Source organism: Crotalus tigris, unplaced genomic scaffold (genome assembly GCF_016545835.1).
Source record: "Crotalus tigris isolate CLP2741 ecotype Arizona unplaced genomic scaffold, ASM1654583v1 scf7180000017632.1879674, whole genome shotgun sequence".
Lineage (NCBI taxonomy): Eukaryota > Metazoa > Chordata > Lepidosauria > Squamata > Viperidae > Crotalus > Crotalus tigris.
The window spans coordinates 1,262,362-1,285,873 of NW_024096526.1; the positions used below are offsets into that span (position 1 = coordinate 1,262,362).

The following is a 23,512-nucleotide window of genomic DNA, read 5'->3' on the forward strand; positions in this document are numbered from 1 at the left end:
TGGGCCCCCTCCTCCAGCTCTGCTTTACGGCAGGGTCGTAGACCGCCAATGGGCGAGCAGAGTTTGCGACGTTTGGGCGGAAGTGTGTCCTGAGGGAAGAAGACGCGCGAGAGAAAGAGAGAGACAGCCCTTCCTGATCCGTGACAGGAGTTCGCCTGAAGGAAGGAAGCCGGAGGGCAAAAGGTGGACCGAGGACTTCATGGGGAACGTGGGTAGCCACAGCGAGGGAGAGGAAGAAGAGGAGGAGGCAGCAGCGGGAGGAGGAGGAGGAGGAACAGCGAACATCGTCACCTGGAGCAATAGTAACGGCAACTGGGCCGCTGCCACCAGCGAGTCACCTCCGCCGGGAGCTATGGAGGCCGCCTTCCCGGGCCTGGCTTCCCCGCCGCCAGCTTCGTCGTCGTCTTCTTCCTCCGCCGCCTCGACCCTCCCGCCGCCGGCGGTGTTGCTCGGACAAGCCCGCCTGCGCGAGGAAGCCGCCGCTCGCCTGCGCGAGGTGCCCGCGGCCGAGTCGCTGCTCTCGCGCCACCACTCCGCTTTGGTGCGCTGGTTGGAGGAGCGCCTGGGCCGCGGGGAGCACGCCATCAGCCTCGAGCAGCTCTGCGAAGCCTTGGAGATTCGTGCTGGGCCCGCGCAAGGGACCACGGCCACGGCCGCCGCCGCCGCCGCCGCTGGGGCAGGAGGGGACCCCGCTGCCGCTGCGGCCGAGGAGCGAGTCAGGAGCGAAGAGGTGAGCACGGGAGAGCCACCCGGGGGGGGGGAGGAAAAGCTCAACTGCACCTGCAGAGCAAAAGGCTAGTACCGGACGCTTCTTTTCCGGGGTTGGCACAAAAAGAGTTGTTAGTGCTCAGAGAGGACATCTTTTCCTCGAGGCATCTTTCTGATGAATGTGTGTGAGAGGAGAATCATTGAACAACCAATGGAGTAGCAATCGAGCAACTTGCCTTCAGAAGCTGTGGGTGCCCCAGCACTGGAGGCTTTTAAGAAGAGACTGGACAGCTTTCTATCATAAATAGTATAGGTCCCTTGCAAGAGCAGGGAGTTGGACTAGATGACCTCCAAGGTCCCTTCCAACTCTATTACTGTTACTGAACTGCATAAACTCTGGGTTACATTTAGTACTAAATGTATTATTGGAATTTCATCTTGGGCTTTCTCCTGAACCAATTAGCAGGCTGCAGGCATACGCAGCTTTCACCAAGGGTGCCATTAGGGAATACATTTGAAATAATGAGACATGGAATGTCTAGAAACATTTTAAATCATGTACAATTTAGTCATAGCGAAATGAGGACCAATTGTCAGTATGATTTTAATGGAGCCCTTTCAGCATGTTTATTTCTAGATAAATACAGAGTACTAATCCTAATGTTTCCTTCTGGGGCATCAGTGTTATGCAGAAAAAAATAGTAAACAAAATAAAGTAGAATCCACTGGAGTTGGCTGGCAATAAATTTAGATTGAATAATGATGGCAAGAGATAAGTGAAAAAGGTAAGTAAAAACTAACGAAAGTTTTTAATACATTTTCTTACTTATCATTGTTTCCACTATGTCTGTACACTGCTTCATAAATTACCTTTTGTTCTTTAATCCTACTGTATTCAACTTTTCATTTTTTTTCTGACCAACTCTTCAGTGTAACAAAATGGTTAGAAGCATGTTCTTAAATGGCAAGCATTCATTCACAGACCATATATTTCCCATGTCTGTTAATTTTTCTTAAACTTTATCCATTTTCTCATGTTTAATAAACTTTCTGTGCAAATTTCATCTACGTACTTATTCTATTTGTTGTGATTTATCTCTAAAGCCTGCAATAGTTTGCTGCATTTCTTTGTCCCACACATCTTTGTTACATTATTAATTGTAGATCCATATTCCTTGTTGCATCATTAGTGCAATATTTGTGGCAACTTCTTTAGATTCTTAGCCAACAATTTTATTGTTGCATATAAAAAGTACAAAATGTTTATGCGATCAATGACTCACACCAAATAGCTGCTGGCCACACTTGATATATTCTCTTTATCACAGATAAAGAGATAACAGGAGACTTTTGCACAGGTTTTTGTCACAGACAGATCATTCCTCATGGCAAAGAGTTTAATGGGGGCTGCTAACCTCCACAGGGAAAAAGCATTGATTTAAGATGACCTGTCTCAAGTGCTTGATGAATCTACAGGGTTTTCAGATGGGTTTGGGGAATTCTTCAACAACTAGGGCAACTCTATTGAATGTATTGATAGCCTCTATCAATATAAAGGTGATAAGTATACTACATAGGGCTGCTTCTTTCAGAGTGACTGGGTTTTCTGATGAGTTTTGGGAAATTAAGTAAAGAGATGCTTGGAGCAATGTTGGGGAAAGTGAGGTGTGAATACAGCTGGAAATAGATATGAACAAAAAATTGAGCCTACCTCATGTAATAAGGCAACAAAGTAAGATTACATTTCTGTGTGATGGGCAGCATATAAATATGATTCAATAAATAAATTACTATTATGTGCAGAATATTTGTCCGTTGCAAAATTCAGAGTCTCCTAAGCCCATATAGGGAATTACAGAAGAAGTCCCTGCTGGGAAACTGCAATTACCTGACTAAGCATTTCAGGGATAAGGTTGCTCATACTTCTCTTTGAAGCTTGATGAACAGTATCTTGCTAGTTCCAGTGATGTTATATCTAGTTGGGTAATGAAACATCTGCAAGAAAACAACCAAGCTCTGGGAGCACCAAGGACCCCACAGTATCTTAAAATATTGCAGAAATGACTTATTTACTTGAGTGGATTTTGAGCCTGTGGCACTTGAAGTGAGAAAATTGTTGAGAAAATGTTGGAGCAATAATTAAAGCTTTGGAGGATATGTGATAACTGACAGCTGGGAAACAGGCCCTAGTAGGGAGAAAAACTGCACTGATTGTCCTGATGGTTGTGAGCTATCATGATTGTCCTTGTCCTGCTGAACCTCTCAGTGACAAATACTGTCAACCACAGGTTTCATTGGGCCATCTGTGAGGATTGGGAATTGGAGGCATTTTTTGCATTGATTACACTCCTATATGAGTGGGTGGATCTGACCTTGGGCCAAAAAGTCTGTCAGAACCTTGATAGGAAAAAAGAGCCAAGCAAAATGGAGTGGATGTTAAGTCAGAAGCCTACTTAATCAAGGATAATATCAAATATAATTCTTAGGGTTATGCTTAGTTGGCACAGGTTTACTACTTGAGGATTCTTTTGGATTCACAATACCTGCTGCAAAAGCAGATGGAAGCTGTTTCATTTTGCGTTTTGTTAGCTTCAGTTGATGCATGAGTTGTAGATTGGATTACTATAATTTGTTCTTAATGGAGCTGCCCTCAAAGACCACCCAGGAACTTCAGCTGGTCCTGAATGCATCAGCAGTAAGACTTATTGAGCAGTCTAGGCTAGTGATGGTGAACTTATGGCACGGGTGCCAGAGGCGGCACTCAGAGCCCTCTCTGAGCATGCACGCCATCGCCCTAGTCCTATGCCTTCAGTTGTGTTTTATAAAACCCTTTCACTTTAGGCTGCTGCCGCCGCTGTGTACAAAAAAAAAGGTTCAATCAATTAGTCAATTTCAACTTCTCGCGGGAAAAAAAAAGATCTTGCAAAGTTGGAATTGATTGATTGAACTTTTTAGTTCCACCCAGTCTGCCGTTACCACCGCAACCATGCCTACCCAATGGGCCACATCCAGCCAATGGGCCACCTGACGATGCATAAGTGGGTTTTGGGTTGCAGTTTGGGCACTCAGTCTCTAAAAAGTTTGCCATCACTGGTCTAGGCACTGCAATGTTACACTACTGTTCTGAGAGCTACATTGGTTACCATGTGTTTTCTGAGTGCAACTTAAGTTATTGGTCATTAAATTTCCTTTTGGTTTGGAGCGTCGATATTTAGGAGAGCTCCTTTCCCAATTAGAGCCAATTGATGGAGTGGATGCTAAGGATCCCTTCCTACTGCATAGAGGGGTTTGATGAAGGGCATTCCTTAACTCTTCTTTCAGAGTAGTATACATTCTGATTGTAGCACATTTTGATTTTAAATTAAAAGTGTAATCAAGAAAAATTCTAAAAGTATCTGAAAGCTAGATTAAAACAGGTAAAATTGAATCTGCGAAATATTTTGTTGCTTTTGCAGGAAGGGTGTGGAAAGTAAATAATCTAATAAAAGATAATGTCAAGAGAAGTATACTATTGCTTCTGGGCAAAGGTTCAGTGGACCACACCCTGTTAAAAAACAAGTTACTCAGATAGGAATCCTAGTTCATTTACATGCCTTCAAGCTGTAGCAAATGGCAACATTGTCTTGTTTACTTATATTTCTAGAGTCCATTTCTGCAAATCCAATCACAGTCCAATTACACTATGGAATATATTGAAATAAAGTATGATCTTAAAAAAATAACACATTACCTGACAGCTAGTTAATTAAACATTAGAAAATTCAAATGCAATTCATAATATATGATACATGACATATTAAGACCAGTGGTGGGATTCAAATATGTGAACAACTGGTTCTCTGTGTGGATGCCGCTTCCGGAAGTCCATTCTGGGCCTGGGCAACAAAAAATTAGCTACCGGTTCTGTGAACCGGCTGAATCCCACTACTGATTAAGACATATAATGTCTGCAGATAGAAATAATCAAAGTAGCACTATAGCAGACAAAATCAAAATTGATTAAGTATAAATAAAATCTACCTGTACTGAACGTAGAGAGCTCTGAATAAGAAGTTTACTGTCCACTCTGTTTACATACCATTGATCTCAGAAAAGTGTGGTTAAGGTGTGATAGGTGCTGAATACAGGTGAAACAAATGTATTCTGTATAAATATTTTTATTACACTATTGCTAATATGCCCAGAGCCAGGTAATTGTTAGTGTAGATTTCTCCTATGTTTCCTCACAGTATTCCTTCATGGTCATTTTTATGGATTGTGACAGCTTCACCAGAAATAATCCAAGCTTTTCAAGTCTTAATGTTTTCTAGATGGACTTAGACTCCCATAATTGCCGTTATGCTTACCATTCTCACTAGCAATTCTTACAGCTCGAGTTTTTAACACATTTATTTGGAGACCACCATTCTGTATTCACTGGATATCATCTAATGCAGGAATGGACGGGCTATAAATATTCAAGATTGTTTGCTTTCATTAGATAAAGCAAATCTTCTCAGCAGTATTTCTGTATTGATGATAGAATTTTAAATAAAAATGAGATCCTCTCAAAGAATCAGGGCTTACTTGATTGAGCTGAAACTGCTATATTAAAGGTAGCAGAATATTTTCTTAGGAGACTATTGTGATATCAGTTAATATAGTATTTCATATAGATTATATTCGTAAAGATCAGATGCAGCAGCATTCTGTATGCATCCATTTGCAGTGTTGACCCTTGTGTTGAGAACCAGAATTATATTTGGAAGGCAACTTAACCGGTTTCAGAGAAAGGTCTTTGAATGCTTTGTTTCTTGTCATCAAATATTTGCAGCCAGTAAGGTTACTGTAATCTAAAATTGTGGTTTACAGTTACCTTACCTGCCAAGATCAGAAAAGCTGAAGGCCTTTACCACCATTAATATCTATCCTTTCTGTGGTTGGACTGCGGTAAATGAAAAATAGGGAACAGTTGCCTGGAGCATTTGTTTCTTCAGGCCAGGCCTACTGAAAGCCTGTCACTCAAGTTTGTATATGTTGTATTTTGCTTTGCATATTACCCCAGGACAACCAGGTGTCATTTATTTGTAATGACTGCGATTCTTGATTTCTTCTGTGAGAGGCCTTTTATGGAATTTAAATTTGTATAACTATATTAGAGATAATTATATGAGAGTTATTTCTTTAGAACCTCAGGAAGGTCTTTGAGCAAGATGCTGTTAATGCTGACCAAATTCTAATCAAGAATTTGTTGATTTCCAACAGCTGATGGGAATGATAAGTACTGAGAGGCTTTTTTAACTTTTTTTCCCCACTAGGCTTTTGCTCAGTTTGATCCTGAGGGCGATGGCACAGTGGATGTGGAAAATATGCTGGAAGTTCTCAAGAACTCCAGTGGTGCAAATTTGCAAGGAGAGCTTAGTCATGTAATCCGGCAGATGCAAAGTTGTTCACTTATTCCAGGTAAGAAAAAAGGAAGGAACATGTTCCTGGCATCTTCACTTAAGCGATCTTTGATTTATGCACTTGAGAAACCCTTTCACTGAGACCTTGGAGAGTCCTGGTTTAGATGGATACAGTTTTTAAGAAACATGATGTTTCAAGTTGTGTATATGCATATATACTTTGTCTACTGCCTGAAATAAAATATTAAGTTCATGGAGCTGTTCCAAATTTCTAAATAGAGAGAATAGTGGAACAAAATTATATTTTCAATGCCCTTATTTTATCTTCAGGTTTTTTTTCTAAAGCTATCTAACTGAACCTTACAACTTAGAGCTGGAAATTTTTATGAAAATACCTATAATTAAGCTTATATGAAAATGTGTCCATGTGTCATTCTAAGATACATTAAACAAACAAAGCATTAGTTGTCAATTTAAAGTATTAATACAATGGAACAATTGATTACTTTTTATGTGGATACATAATGAAATCACGGATAGCTTTTAAATCACAACATGAGTTATGCTAAACAATGATATCTAGATTCCAGGCAGCCAAAATTAACCCATGCATTTATAGCATTTATGCTTAAAATAATATTTTCATGAGTTTTACCAGAAATAGCATTTCTCTCTTTTCCCAGCTCTATTTGATTGATTGACTATGTACCATAAAACTGTTGTCAACTCAGACACTACATAGATAGATTTTGATAATCTGTCCCTAATCTGGTTTCTCAGGTCTTCCATTGATGCAGTCAGAGACACTATAACTGAGTCCATCTGTTTGACTGTTAGTTACCCTTTTTTCTTCTATCTTTCCCCACATTACAGTTTTCACCAGAGAGTTAGGTCTTTGTATAATGTGTCTGAAGTAGGGTAATTTGAGTCTGGCCATTTGTGCTTTGAGTGAAAATCTGGTTGATTTGTATTCTCGGGATATTCTCCAACACTCAGTTTGAAAGCACCTATAATTTTCATTTGTGACAAGGTTTTATTAAACTTCCAGAATGTATTGAATGGTAGAATAAAATGAATTTTCCCACCAACTTTTATATATTTTCCCCTAAGGATCTTTTCTTTCTCTTACAGGTTTTATAGATATATTTTCAGACTCAAATGAGCGCCTTAGTCTTCATACTACTACGATTCTTAGATTCCTGCATCGGCATCGTATCACCAGCACTGTTATCCCATATCCAGTCTTGGAATACTTTAACAATATTTGCACTATGCGCTCTTCTGTACTAAAGGATTCTTTAGATCGACTTCTCCTAAAAGAAAAGGGTATTAAAAATTCATTTTTAATAGATTTACTTTGGACTTGCTTATTTAAAATATTTATATCCTGTTTTTCCTGTTGCTAGGGCTTCAAGATAGTTTTCAAAATTTGGTACCAATGAAGTCTATATTGAATTGACCATCAAAAAACTACCATCTATTTCTATTTCAATTGCAATTGATTCTTCTACATTTGAAATGCACCACTTAAAAAATCCACCCCCCATCCCCCTTCATCTCATGTTGGCATCCTAAATAGGGCTTCTAATGCTAATATTACAAAAAAGGCAGGCTTACATGAGGGAAGGAATTTGTTAGAAAGTTCCCTGTAATCAAAGATGTATCAGGCTGACAGTTAGGATTTATAATAATCTGACTTTTTTATTTGGATTTGATAATTAGTGGTGCGTTGGCCTATGTGTTTTTCTTCAATTCCCCTAATACTTAATGAAGACAAAGATTTAAAGCAGGATTTCCTCATAGTGATCAGTATCAACCCCCAAGGATCAATGGGGGTTGACCAAAAGTGGTTGAGGATACCATTATTATTATTTGTAATATTATTAGTTAAAGTAATATTTATTAAATTGTTTTCATATAATAAATATTTGGGGGGAGCAGTCAAGAAACCATCTCAAAATTCATGAAGAGGTTGATGAGCTGAAGAATTTGGGGGATCCCTGATTTACAGCCATGCTTATAGAATTACTTTTCCCTGCTGTTCTTTTCCTGAAAGGGTTGTGCAGCTCAGGAAGCAAGCTGCAGCATTGTGTAATTGTTAATTTAGGCAAGTGGATTTGTATGCTTTTAAGTGGAACAGAGCCAAACCCACTTAGTGTTCTGGTGTTTCTTTCTTTCTCATTCCTCTTCTAAATAAAAGGCCATTTTGCAGAATTTTCCTTAAGTGTTCTGCAGCATTTTGGAGATGGCCATCTCTCTTCTCTACTTAAAATGACCTAGAATGAAGCTAGGGCTGAAGCATGAAGGAAGGTACAAAGAAGCAACTCCTCCGCGACCGTAGCTGGTGATGTCCTTTGCTCCTTCCCTTGAAAAACTTTAGAAAAAAAAATGAATTGCTGTTTCATTGCAGCAGAGACCCATTCCTGAGAAACCACTGAGGAATGTTTCTCACACTCTGAAAAACTGAAGTAAAATGATTCCATACATTTCCTCTGCCCATAAATAGTGTGGTAAATTTGATTTGCGCAAATCAGTCAACAGTTTCGTTTGGATTTTTTGTTTTGTTTAAACAAGTGCACATTAGTCAGCAAAACTGGGGAAGAAGCTGCTTCCCTCTTTTTTTATCAAATTGAATAAAGACACCTACAGATGTCAAAAACCACGAGCAAGAAAAAAATATTTAAAATTAATGTAGAAGTAGTGGGCTCGGTAATCACCATATAGAGGAGTGGGTGAAATTCTTTTCTTCCAATTTCAGTTCTATTCATTATGGGATGTTGTGCATTTTATGATTTGTGAGAACGTAGTTTTTAGACGTTTTTAGCGAAACACTTTAGAATACAGCTTGAAACAATTTTGAGTTTGTGGTGCCACATTTTGAGGGTAGCCACCATGAGGGGAAAGAGCAGACATTCACAGAGAACGGTGGACAGATTGTCTGTCTGTCTGTCTGTCAATCTAATCGTCCATCTCAAGTTCATGTCTCTGGGAAGTTAACAGATAAAAGCAAAACAGTATGCAAATTGATAATGACATTTGTTGATAATGAGTGCTTCTGATTCTCCTGTTTGTCCCTGTATCTGATCATTTTGCAGAAAGCCCTAGTGATTTAAATGGAAATCAGGAATTGGACAAACTCAAATCAGTTTCTAAGTGCTATACCCATATAGAAACCTCCTCTAATTCAGCCGATATAGACAAAATGACAAACGGAGAAACTTCCTCCTTCTGGCAATCAGATGGGAGTGCTCGATCACACTGGATACGGTGAGACCTTCTTGCTAAATATTAATTAACTGCCTAAGATGGCTAGAATAAAATCTGACTTTAATGAAAATTGATCTATAATTTTGTTAATAAAAGACTCCCAGGTGTAATGGGTGATACAACTGGATTGTGTTCATTTAACTAGCCAAGTATGTATAATACTCATAGATTGGGCCTGGCCTGAGCCTAATGCTGGCATATACTTAAACCATATGAACTCTTGACCAGATAGAAATCTGACTTGTAAGGGCATTCACGTTATCTGGCCAAAAAAAACCCAAAAAGCATACCAATTGATGGATCTGAAATAGCATACTATGATTATCTTTCAGCTCTATTAATTGATTGCTTGATATGTTAAATATTACAATATGTTAAATAATAAACGTTTAAACGATAAAGGTTACATTATATGTTAAATTGCATAAGAGAAACCTTATCCTAATGGGAAAATCTTTTCTCTTTTCAAGTCTTCAGAATCATGCCCTCTTGTTTCAGAGAAAATAGCATTTTTAGCTGGAATTTATGTATAGTGTATATTATATGCACACATATAATATACATGGTATTTATTACAAATAATTTAATAGCAGATTAAAAATTATAATATTTTAAAATAAAAGCGGGAAAAATGCCTGGATAAAAGCAGTGTATTAAAAGTCCAAAGTTAATGGCTGGATAACACTAACACACATTTGGAATCTTTAAAAGATTCCTTAAACATGTAACTTTTATCAGTCTACAATGGAATTCTGTACATCTCTAATAACCTGTTTTAAGTAAATGGAATTTTATTTTTTGTTAAGTATGTATTTATTCCTTCCATTTATATGGCAGCCCATCTCAAATATATGACTTTGGGCAACTGACAAGAAATTAAAACAGGTAAAAACATCATAATATAAAAAACAAAAACACAGTAATCAAGATAAAACTACCCAGGATAATCAGTCTATATCTACATATCTATATCTGTAGCAGTATAAATAGGAATGCAAGCCTAAATGTTGCAGTCTTTTGTTTTCTCAAGTTTCTGTGAAACGGAAACATTATTTTACCTTTCTCATGAAACATAAGCCTATCAATTGATATAGTCATGCTTACTGTTTTACGCTATTTATTGTCAAGTAGACTACAGTTGAACATATCTTTGTGTTGTTTATTGAGAAATGTGAGCATTGAAGATATTCCTTTTTGTTTTTTCATGTTTTTATGAATAATGTTTGTATTAAAAGTTTCCATAACATAATAAATAAATAAATAAATAAATAAATAAATAAATAAATAAAGAAAGAAAGAAAGAAAGAAAGAAAGAAAGAAAGAAAGAAAGAAAGAAAGAAAGAAAGAAAGCTGAAGGGACTTTGGAGGTCATCAAGTCCAACCCCCTGTTCAGGCAGATAACCCTATACCATTTCAAACAAATGGCTGTCCAGTTTCTTCTTAAAAAGTTCCAGTGTTGGAGCATTCACCGCTTCTGGAGGCAGGTTGTTCCACTGGTTAATTGTTCTAACTGTCAGGAAGTTTCTCCTTAGTTCTAGGTTGCTTCTCTCCTTGATTAGGTTCCATCCGTTGCTTCTTGTCCTGCCTTCAGGCACTTTGGAAAATAGCTTGACTCCCTCTTCTTTGTGGCAGCCCCTGAGATATTGGAACACTGCTATCATGTCCCCCCTTGTCCTTCTCTTCATTAAACTAGACATACCCAATATCATCACATCTTAATTGTCCTGTGTTTGTGTTTTTATATTTCACTTCATATATTCTTATTTTGTGAGCCACCGAAGCTCCTATGCTTGCAGTGGGATGCAAAGTTGATAAATAAACTCTTTCTTTCTGCCTTGCAGTTTAAAGATGAAACCAGATGTCATTCTGAGGCACCTCTCCATTGCTGTTGCAGCAAATGACCAGAGTTACATGCCCCAGCAAATTACAGTAGCAGTTGGAAGGACTCCCAACAATCTCCAGGAGGTCCGAGATGTTCACATTCCCAGCAATGTTACTGGATACGTGACATTGTTGGAAAACGCTAACATTAGTCAGATGTGTGAGTCAATAACAATACAGTTGGCTTTTTTGCTTTGTTTTTTTTAAAAAATTAAGTAAGTTACTGAATGACTTGGAAGCTAAAGGGAGAACTTTGCAAACAAGGTTTTAAAATGTTGCCTTTTCCACCAAACTATACAAATACAATTGCAAACACATTATTTGTGTTGCGGCTGACGCTTCCCATCCCTGAATAGGAATAAGTAGGGAACTCCGTAAAGAAGGTGCAAGCAGCCCATTTGCTGCTATTTACTAAAGCTGAATGAGAAAGATCACTCTTTTCTTCACTCTGGCTTTCTCTATGAGAAAGAACATGTTTCTTTCTCTTTTGTTAAGAGGTTACAGGAGATAGAAGCAGCAAGGCTGCTGCAGCTCTCTGCAAATGTGGAATCTGAGGTGTGGAAGCTTTTCCATGGAGAAAAGAGGTGGTTCTATCCCTATAAGGTTAGCCTTTTCAGAAGCATCTGCTGTGCCAATCTGCCATTCCTTTTCTTTGTAGAAGGTAGGGAGCAGTGGGTGAGTTTTCTCTCTTCCCATTGGAGTTTTGCAGGCAACAGCGGTGAGGTCCAACACATACTTTGGTAAAGGTATTGATAGAGCAAAACCATCTTTCTTCCTGTTTGTTGAGAAGGAAGTTAGTGGTAGTGAGTCTTTCTGCAAATTGGGCTTTTAAAGAAATTGCAACCACCATCGCCTGTTGGCTTTTTAGAACGAAAAAGAGACTGTCCTCAAAATCTCCCCTCCCCCCCTTTTTTTCAGGAACTAGTTGTGAGGTTCCAGTATTGCTTTCTGAAAAAAAGTCTTTAAAATAGAAAGTTTCTTTTCTGAAGAGCCTGAGAGAAAAGGGGAAGGAGCTTCTCACAAGTAGGAGCTATCACAAGATAGATACAAAAGGGGTTCATCTTGAGAGGTGACAATATGTTCACCATCTCTTCCGTCAGATAATTTAATTACAAATATGTGTCCTCCTAGCAGAACCTTCTGCTTTTTAAATTCTGGTTTTTTTCATCCATTTATAGCACCTATAAGCTTACAAAAATACTCGCACAAGTGAAATTATTTCTCAGAATTTTGTCCTGAGATTGTGGTTTGGTCCATTGTAAGCATCATTATCTATGCAAACAGCAGCCTTGAATCTTTGGCTGCTTATTTGTGTAGAAATGGAGTAGGATCATCTAAAAATAAGATGTTGGTGGAGGCAGGGCATAGATTGTTGGAGCACCATCATGAGAGCTACTCTGGGTTTTATACCCAAATAAGGTTATACCCAGGACTCCATGTGCATACATGTTGTGCACAGGTCTATAAAATAAGAAAAAGCTCAAAAATTGTTGGAACTTTCCAGTATGTACAGAATGTTGATGTACCAGTTTGTTGTAAGGAAGAAAATTTCCCACACTTAAATAAGTTTGGGTTTCCTCTCGTCTCCCTTCTTTGAACTCTGAACTTTTAGGTTTTCAAGGGCAACCGGCTCTATACAGGGTCACTTTTTAGATCTAGAGATGCATTGGGGCACTTGATTGCAGATCTCAATTATTTGTCTCAATTCTTGATTGTGTGAATATGCCTGCGACATTTTAAGAATCACTAGATTTTTTCTTTGGGCAACAGTCATGTATCATAATTATAACTAACCTTTAAATATATATGCTGGCAGTGACAATCAAAACAAAATCCTTTTTTAAAAAATGAAGAAATTGTTGCCTAGGCCAGGTAAATCAGCAATTTTAAGAATTGGTCTATAAGAACAGAGACAAAAGGAGCCCCATTGGAGTAGATGAAAAAATTACATTATGTGGGTTATTTCTTTGGTTTGTCTAAGGCAGGGGTAGGCAACCCAAAACACTCAAAGAGCCACTTGGACCCGTTTCCCACCAAAAACAAAACACTGGGAGCCGCAAAACCCTTTTGATATCTAAAATGAAGATAACACTGCATATATCCTTTTTTACCTTTATTATAGGTGTGTGTATGTGTGTGTGTGTGTGTGTGTGTGTGCACACACACACACACACACACACACACACACACATTAAAAATAAAAGTAAAAATATGACTCTTGGGAATATCCATACTATTAAAACAATGATCACCAAGAGAATGCTTTAAGAGAATAAAATTACATACACACAAAGGTAAAAAAAGGATATATGCAGTGTTATCTTCATTTTAGATGTCAAAAGGGTCTCTCTCTCCCTCCCTCTCTATCTGCCCTTGGTCTGCCACTCCTCTTCCCCCACTCTCTCTCTCTCCCTCTCTCTCTTCTCTTTCTCCCCCCCCTCCTATCTGCTGCTCACCTGGCAAGCTTCAACTGTTGTCCAACAACCTCCGGGGAGGCAACCTCGTCTCTTTTATGACTCATGGACTTCAACTCCCAGAATTCCTGAGTCAGCCTAGCTGGGCTAGCTAGCTCTCTCCTGCCCTTCCTGCTTCCTTCAGAGACGCAGCAAAGGGAGGAGCTCTGCCCAGAAAGCTTTTCAGCTCCTCGGAGAACACTGTGAGTGCACTCTCTTTTACACATACACACACACACAACACACACACACACACACAGAGAGAGAGAGAGAGAGAGAGAGAGAGAGAGAGAGAGAGAGAGAGAGAGAGAGAGAGAGAAAGCAGGGAAGCGCAATTGCCTCTCTCTGTCTCTGTCTCTCTCTGCAAAGGCAGAGGAGGCTGGGAGCCACAGGGGAAGGCTCAAAGAGCCGCATGCGGCTCCGGAGCCGCAGGTTGCCGACCTGTGGTCTAAGGAATGTTTTCACTTTAAAACAGTTGTAGTGGAGTTCTGATTCAGAATAATAAAACAGTGATACTGTGGGAATAATGTTCCCTTCTACCATTTTTAAAAACTATACTATTATCTCCCCACCCCATTACATTATTGCTGAGTGCATACTTTCCTCTGTGATTAATAGTTTGAGGAAAGGTAATTGGATCAGAAAAACAGTGCAGGTTGGCTCGTATCCTGATCCAAATGGAATTCTACTTCCCTTTGTAATTTCTGGTTTTATTTTCCTCCAAGTAACTACTTTAGCAGATAGTCTATATCCATCTGCTGTTTTGCTGTTGGTATAGTATACTGTCATAATTCCTTGTAAATTTGATTGATTACTTAGATGTAGGAATTCTTAATTTTTGCAATGAGTTCTGAACTCCAACCTTACAATCATGGAGAAATAAATAATCCTCTAATAAGTCAGAGGTGGTAAATTAGTTGTTCTGGTTTTTCCCCTCTCTTTTTTAGAATTGAACTTGCAAACATGAGACAAATCAGCCTCAAATGGCACAGAACTTAGTTCTTACTAAGTTATGGTATCATAGGAGTTGATCTCATGGTGCTGGGGCATCCATTTGTTGAAATTGTTGGGTGTTGTGCTTTTTATTTCAAAAGACTTATTCAGAAGGATATGCCACATGATTGAATTTATATTATTTATTTATTTATAAAATTTATATGCCGCCCAATCCCTAGGGACTCAGGGCGGCGTACAAAATTAAAACATTAAATATAACAATAAAACAGTAAAATAAGTGCATTCATACAGCATGTCCCAATCGTATCCCGCCCCCCCCCCCCGGGACATCAACCCCAGGCCTGCCGGAACAGGAGAGTTTTAATGGCTTTCTTAAAGGCCGGCAAGGTGGGAGTAGTTCGAATCTCGGGGGGAAGTTGATTCCACCAGGTCGGAGCCACCACAGAAAAGGCCCTTCCCCGAGGGCCCGCCAGCCGACATTGTCTGGCCGACGGGACCTGAAGGAGGCCCAATCTGGGACCTCACCGGTCTTTGGGAACTATGCGGCAGTATGCGGTCCTGTAAGTAACCTGGTCCTAAGCCATGAAGGGCTTTAAAGGTGATAACCAACACCTTGAATTGCGTTCGGAGACCCACAGGAAGCCAGTGCAGCTCGCGGAGGATAGGTGACACGTGGGTGTACCTTGGTGCACCCACAATCACTCTCGCGGCTACATTCTGAACCAACTGCAGCCTCCGAACGCTCTTCAAGGGTAGCCCCATGTAGAGCGCATTACAGTAATCCAGTCTTGAGGTGACAAGGGCATGAGTGACCGTGAGTAGAGCCTCCCGGTCCAAATAAGGCCGCAACTGGTGCACCAGACAAACCTGGGCAAAGGTCCCCCTGGCCACAGCCGATAGATGTTGTTCCAAATTTAGCTGTGAGTCCAGGAGGACACCCAAGTTGCGTGCCTGCACTGAGGGAGGTAAATTTACCCCCCCCCCCCAGGACTAATGATCAGGATAACCCTTGGGGAGCAAGACCAGAGCCACTCGGTCTTGTCAGGGTTGAGTCTAAGCCTGTTCACCCCCATCCAGACCCTCACATCTTCCAGGCACTGGCACATCACGTCGACTGCTTCACTGAAAGGACACGGGGTGGAGATATACAATTGGGTATCATCTGCATACTGATGATACCTCACCCCGCGTCTCCGAATGATCTCACCCAGCGGTTTCATGTAGATGTTAAAAAGGAGGGGGGACAGGACCGAGCCCTGAGGCACCCCATAATTGAGGCGCCTAGGGGTCGATCCAGTTAGGTTATAGAATGCCATTTTGCAATTCTCCAAAGCCCTAAAACCAGAACTGACATTGTCACAGGAGTATTGCTGGCCAATTAAAACTGTATTTGACCAACATGGGAACTAAGTAGGTTTCCTTTGCTTTTTTTGCTCTTAGATCATCCATATCTTTTCCCATATAAATTCACAGGGGGATATTGAGTGTATGTGTTCAGCACATGTACAGATACAGATGTAGCCTGCTGGAGGTGATGTTGCAGCATTTGCTTGCATTTAACTTGCTTGCTTTCCCACTGTTAAAAGATTTATAGTCTAGTCATTTCTAGGTCATTCTGAAAGAGTCTAATACAGTTTTCAATTGATATCTTTTTGAGCTGGCAAGAGGTTATTTATTTCTCTGATACTTCCTATGAAGTATCTATTCATTACTCTTGGCATGAGAAATGATTAGAAATGAATATTTAGAATGACTTCTGGGAAAAAAAATACCGTACTATTACTGCAACCACAACAACAAAGGTGTGTAGTTTTCCCATTGTAACCTGATTATGAAAATGGCTAGACATTTACTTTCTCTAAATTACAAATTCTTTCCATTGCTTCAAAAACACTCTCTCACCTTTCATCATTCCCCATACAAACTGTCTTACATAGGATCTTCAGAAAGTGGTCTCAAAAGATATCATGGAACAAATGCTTCTGGATCTTAGAAGCCACGAGGCTACCCTTTGTTAGATTTGCTGACTAGGAAGACATATTAGTATTCCCTGAAATAATTGAGATGTATCTATATTTCCCATAATGTATACCTGGATGCAATTGTGTTTAAAGATTAATTCAACCCTCTAGCTATGTGCCTTCAGAACTGTTCTTAAATGGTGTATCAAGAATTGACTGACTTCTGAAATTTTCAGTTTGGCCCTTGACTGGAAGAAATTACCCTTGTTTGATATTCTTGACAGATGTACAGATTAACATCAAGCGTTGCCTTAGTGATGGATGTGACACAAGAATTCACGGTCTCAGGGCTATTGGGTACCAAAGAGTGAAAAAAGACTGTGTCTCTGTATGTGACGCTTCAGCAATCTGGTACTGGTCACTTTTGACCTCTCTGGTCACAGCATCCATGGAAACCAACCCTGCGATTGTTCATGCTATTCTGCAAAATACCCAGTAAGTTCTCTCCTCTTTCAGTGCATTAACTCTTCTTAAACCACTTCTCTGTTTCGTACTGTGAACATACTTCCTTGTATATTCTTTTATAGCATTAAAGAACAATATTCATCAACAATAAACAATATTTACATTTAACCTAGGGATTTTACTATAGGTCAGCCTTCCCCAACTTTGGCACATTCTAGGCTTTAACTCTCAGCAGTAATCATGCTGGCTGAGGAAAATCTGGGAATTGGTTCACCCATCTAGAGGGCTTTCAGGTGAAAAAGGTTGCTCTGCAGCTTATGTTTGGAACTTTGAATGACAGCGTGTAAATACCTTTAATCCAGGAATGCAAAAAATTGATTTTCAATCCTAAACTTTGTTGATTTGAAACAAGTTCCTTTATTGCTGCTGCCCACAGTCGTACAGCCTATACATTTTATCACTACATTCTGCACTTTATTAATATAGTATAACTCTTCAAAATGAAGCAGGCAGTATCTAACTGCTCTTGTACAAAAAAAAGGATAGGAAAATCAGATGCATTATCCTTTGTTGGTTTGTCTGTCTTAGAAGCAATGCAATTATTAAATCTCCATTTAGATTGATGATTTTTTTAAGTAAGTGATTTTGAAATACTTTGATGATTTTATGCATCATAATAAAAAGTTAAAACTTTTTTACAGTTTAAAAACTAAAGTTATAACATTGTATAAAGTTATGTAATTAACTCAGTCACTAAATAATTTCTTCACTCCCTCCATGAAGGAAGGAGGGAAAACCTGCAGGAAACCTAAAGATATTAACTGCTAGCCAAGTGGCCAAAAGATTCAAGGTTAATATACTGTACATGCTACTTTATAGATAATCATGTTGATGATAAGCCAGTTTTTAAGTGCATCTTCAGGGAAACGCTAAGAAGTGTATTATCGGACTGGATGACATGGATTAAACCAATTTGATTGTAAGCCAGGATGTTTTGTTTCTCATACAAATTAATTTCCTTGAATTGTCTGTAGAATAAGCGCTCATAATCGAGGGTAGGTATCAGAGTATTAATTAACAAATTGCTTTATTCAGGAACCGGAGCGGCTAAATCAGTGGTTCTCAACCTGTGGGTCGGGACCCCATTTGGGGTCGAATGACCATTTCATGGGGGTCGCCAAACAACGCAGTCCGCAATTTTTCCCCCCTTTTCCTTAGCTGTGCTACTCCCTTTTATTCTATTGGCTTTTGAAAGGCAATAGAATAGACTCTCTTGAATAGAGTCTAATTCTATTGGCTTTCAAAAGCCAATAGGAGTTGTCCAGGCTGTCTCTGCCCTGTTGATCCCGCCAAAACTCCCATTCTGCAAACGGTGCTGCACCAGTTCCTCGACTTACGACTGGTTGGGGGTTGCGGCATTAAAAAGGTTGAGAACCACTGGGCTAAATACAAGCAAAGGTTGCTGAAACGCAAAGTAAAGGCAAATGTAATTAAGTCCCTTGTTCTTTTGTTGCCAGACTCTTGGGCAAATATTACCTAGTATGACCATCTTCTTGTGATGGGCTTGAGGCAATTTCTGATGGACTGCCTTTTCTTTCTCTTGTCCTCTAGGAAGGCATTGCAGCATATGCCGCCTCTCTCTCTGTCTCCAGGCTCCACAGACATTTCAAGTTTCTTATCTTCCAATGTGTTGGAAGAAGTGGACAATTTTCTCCTGGGAATTACCAGGTATGGTAAGGATTAAGCTAGAATATAAAGAGGAGGAGGAGGAGGAGGAGGAGGATGACAAATTAGAATAAATTGCAAGTTTTAAAAATTTAATCTTTCTTTTTCTGTTCCAGTTACTGTGCCTCTCCAGAAGTAGAACTTACGCTGCTGGCATTTTCTCTGGCTAGAGGGAGCCTGACGAAAGTATTGAATTCACTTTGCACTATTGCTGGCCACTTGGAAACTGCTTATAAGGCTGCTTCTCTAATTACATCCATGGCTACAGTCAGGCAAAACCTGCTCTACAAATATGGTAACCATTGCTGGAAACTTTGTGCTTGGAGATGTTCAGTCCTCTCTGGGTCAGACCTTGGTACTGTTGCCACCAGGAGTTTATTTTGTTTCTCTGCTAGCCTTCCACAATCCACAAACTACAGCACAGGGAGGCAACCTATAGGCCACCTGATGTTTTCCAGCATCACACACATCTCTGAAATCAAACTGATGAGATCCAGTGGCAAGGTGGCCCATTTTATACTGTATGGTGCAATATTTCGGAGCAAATTAAAGGTGGGAGGCCTCTGAAAGTCAGGTCATTTCCATTCCCATCTTTAATACTCCCATTTCCTACAACCATGAAGACCTTTTTTGTGCTAAATATCATGAGCATTATTTTGTTGGGTCCCCCCTCTCGTGTTGAGAGGTTTAAGGAGAGAATGAAAGAGGTTTGCCTCTCAGAAGCTGTAACCACTTTACCACTCTTTTCTCAAGCCCCACTGCATCAGTTGTGGGGGAAAAAACCCAGTTATTTACCTCCCTTTGTTTTACTCAGTTTAACACCTTACTCCTCGACTCTCTATGGTTCGTTTAGTGACCGGTCACAATTAAATTGTATTGAAAAAAGTGACTTACGACTGTTTTCACATTTACAACTGTAAATGTGCAGCATCCTTATGGTCATGTGATCAAAATTTGGCCGTTTGGCAACTGACAGGTACTTACGATGGTTGCAGTGTCCCAGGGTCATATCACCTTTGGCAACCTTCTGACAAACAAAGTCAATGGGGAAACCAGATTCACTTAACAGCTGTATTAATTTAATAAGTTCATTAATTCATTTAACTGTGGCAAGAAAGGTCACAAAATGGGGCAAAATTCACTTAACATCTGTCTTGCTTAGCAATGGAAATTTTGGGCTCAATTGCGGGCATAAGTCTAGGACTGTACCTGTATAAGTGTTTCTTGAATAGTCAGTATAAGGCTGCACTTGTGTTGTTGGACATACATTGGGAAGAATAAATTTAAGTTTTTCTTCCAACCACATACTTCCGCTGGTAAATGTTGAACCTGGAGTCATCCTTGTGAGCTTAAGCTGAAAGAGTACAGGTTGTTCTGAGTCATTCTTATCCCACTCTGTTCAGTTAGACTCAATTGGGCACCCTGTGTCTCTTCATAAAACTTCTCTGCTTTTCCAGGAACAGCCCTGCAGCTAACTCTGCAAGCTTGTGATGTCAAAGGGAAGGAAGACAAATCAGGACCTGAAAATATGCTTGTGGAACCATGGACAGGCGATGGTAAGGGCTTCCTTTGATTCTCATTTTCAACTCAGTAAAAACATTTTCATCTTGCTTTTCTGCCTCAGACAGAGATATCAAAGAGCCATATACAATAAAACAGTAATTTAGAATGTTAAAAACACAATAAACAGAAAAAAACAACAACAAAATAAATGTGTGACATGTATGACTTCACAAGACAACCACCATCATGGTATTTATTTATTTATGAGACTTATATACCGCTTTAAGTGCAAGCATTCTCTAAGCGGTGTGTGTGTGTGTGTGTGTGTGTGTGTGTGTGTGTATGTGTATATATATATATATATATATATATATATATATATATATATATATATATATATATATATACACACACACACACACACACACATACACGTACATACATACATATATATTTACATTGCCCCCAACAATCGGGGTCCTCATTTTACCTACCCCGGAAGGATGGAAGGCTGAGTCAACCTTGAGCCGGTGAGATTTGAACCACTGACCTGCTGAACACAATCACCTAAAGTGGCCTGCAGTACTGCACCCTAACTGCTGCGCCACTTCGGCTCATAAAAAGTTTTTTTTCACTTATCATAAATTATTTAATATTCTGGTGGTAAGAGCCAGCAATTTGAATTGAGGCTGGAAACAAGAGCAATGTGCCAAATAGGCATTTTTTTGACATTTTCTCATACTTATTATGAACAACAAGTTTTTAGATGCTCTTCAGCATATTGCAATAGAACTGGGCATGTGTAACAGTGGCTTGAAATACAAGTAGTCCTTGGTTAACAACAGCAATTGTTGTTAACAACAGCAATTTCCATCACTAAATGATGCAGTCATAAAGCACAACTGCATATGATCGTGCTGCTCAATGACAGCAATTACACAACTTCTGGTTGCTGCTGTTAAGCAAATCCTGCAGAATCACATAGTCGCCATTTGCAACCTCCTACTGGTTTCCCCATTAATTTTGCTTGTTGGAAGCAAGCAGTGAAGGTCACAAATGGTGTTCACATGACCACAATATACTTATGATGTTGTAAATGTGAGCCGGTCATTGACTATCCAGATTGTGATCACGTAACCATGAGGATGCTGCTACATCCACCCAGAACTTTGAGGACCGATCATAAGTACCACTTGTTCAGTGCTGTTGTAAATTTGAATAGTCACTGAATGAGTGGTCATTAAGTGAAAATCATCTTTGCATTTTATACACTAGTGAGCCATCAGGAGTAAAGCAAGTTCCAAGAGCATACTCAAATTACAAACTTAATTCTTAGACACAGTTAAGTTTTAATTAATGTGCACACCAGTTGCACATCAAGCCAAACATGTAACAAGGTGGAAAAGTTTGTTCTGAACATTCCAGATAAGTTGTTGCATATTTTTTATCCAAAGGCTTCCTGACAGAGACCGGAAAAAGACAGGCCAGCATCATTCTCTCAACTGGGACAGAATCAGCCTTTCAGGTCACACAAATCAGAATAAAGGTCTGAATGCTCTTCTTAAATATTCTCTGTGAATCTCTTTGTTTTGCTTTTAATTGCATGGTCTTTATAAGTAAGAAAATTTTGCTCATTTAGCTTCTTGTAAGCTTTAAGCTTTAGCCTGATATTAAAAAATGGGGGGGGGGGAAGTTTGCAGGACATATATTTTAAACAGTAAAATATTAGTAATAGGAATAGGGGTTTTTTTTCATAACCCATAATAATATTTTGTTTAAAAATTGAAATGAAATGGGTTGGTCACATAGTAAGAAAAACTCTTGGTAGGTGGACCAAGGCAGTCAGAATAGATCCCTCTTGATAAAAGCGTCCCCGAAAGAGATCTAAAACAAGATGAATCTGACGACATCCGCAAGTATTGTGGGCCCAATTGGCAAAAGAAAGCTCAGGACTGTATAGATTGGAAACATGCAGAAGAGGCCTTAGTCCTGCAGTGGGTAGACAGATAAAGGCTAAAATGAAGAAGAGGAGGAGGAGGAGGAGGAGGAGGAGGAGGAGAACATCTGTATCCTCTACTTTTATGAATGAGTTAGATAATACATCAAATCAATTTGAAAGTTGGGAAGAGTATTATTTATGTAGAATAAGATTATATGGAGTTTATATGGCCTAGTCTCAGAGGAGTCATTTAGTTTTTCTCCTCGTGGTTGGTGCAGTGCTAAACATCCTTTTTTTTCCTCGTAGGTGCGGAGAGGAGCAATTGGAGCCCGATGTGGATTGGTGTTTGCTTACAATTCCTCTTCAGATAAATTTCATGCAGACGAACATTTCAAAAGATTTGAGAGCTATGACAAATGGAAACTAGAGGAATTCCGATGCTTCTTAAAAACAAGGTAGGTATAAAACAAATGTGCCTTATTAATATATAATGTTAAGCTGCCTTTTACTAAGTTAGCCTATAAGCTTCTTTCATTGGCAGTAAAACTCCCAAAGAGCTCAGTAGACAAAACCCTTGCCTATCACAGCTTACCTGCTCTTTTTAACTGAAAAGACCAAAACTGACTCTGGGGCTTTCTAGGCAGGCTCTTTGACTTTGACATTTCACTGAAAACTAAGCATGGCAGTCTATTGGGACAGAAGACACAATCCCAACAGTCAATTCCAGCTTAAAGTGTCACATTTGACCAACTAATCCACAAGACATTCTACCCGGTGCTTCTTATCATGCTGCACAAATCATGCTAAAACAAATGATAAGGATGAATATCTTTGCCTTTAAAAATACAGGTAGTCCTTGATTTACAACCACCAGGATTTCCATTGCTAAACAAGGCAGATGTTAAGTGAGTCATGCCTGATTTTTTATGACTTTTTTGCCATAATTGCTAAGTGAATCACTGTGGTTGTTAAGTGACTCACAAGGCTGTTAGGCGAATTTGGCTTCCCCCATTGTCATCACTTGTTGGAAGCTGGCTGGGAAGGCTGTAAATGGTGATTACATAACGTATCTAGTATATAGTACAAGTATTATTATTTTTAATACTGCCTGTTTTCCAGAAGTAGCATTGTATGTGATGAACTTGGAGAGGAAGATCCTGTTGGATGGTTTGAAATGGAAGAGGAATGGGATGAAGTAGAAGTAAAAATGCAGCAGTGTAGAATATCTAAGGTAAAACTTACAGACTGCCTCTTTGTCTATGGATATAC

The 23,512-nt window shown here is 39.4% G+C and overlaps 1 protein-coding gene across 1 annotated transcript in view; it reads left to right on the top strand.

Annotated features, from left to right (window-relative positions):
• Positions 1-62: 62 nt before the first annotated feature.
• The window catches only part of ZZEF1 (zinc finger ZZ-type and EF-hand domain containing 1), a 75,160-nt gene continuing 51,710 nt past the window's right edge, over positions 63-23,512 (top strand). Inside the window, exons 1-12 of the mRNA XM_039334652.1 lie at positions 63-730; positions 6,006-6,150; positions 7,224-7,418; positions 9,188-9,359; positions 11,201-11,400; positions 16,896-17,106; positions 18,688-18,804; positions 18,918-19,096; positions 20,259-20,357; positions 21,759-21,850; positions 22,550-22,698; positions 23,363-23,474. Of these exons, the coding sequence (XP_039190586.1) occupies positions 200-730; positions 6,006-6,150; positions 7,224-7,418; positions 9,188-9,359; positions 11,201-11,400; positions 16,896-17,106; positions 18,688-18,804; positions 18,918-19,096; positions 20,259-20,357; positions 21,759-21,850; positions 22,550-22,698; positions 23,363-23,474 (2,202 nt within the window). The 5' untranslated portion in view covers positions 63-199. The remainder of the gene's footprint in view (positions 731-6,005; positions 6,151-7,223; positions 7,419-9,187; positions 9,360-11,200; positions 11,401-16,895; positions 17,107-18,687; positions 18,805-18,917; positions 19,097-20,258; positions 20,358-21,758; positions 21,851-22,549; positions 22,699-23,362; positions 23,475-23,512) is intronic.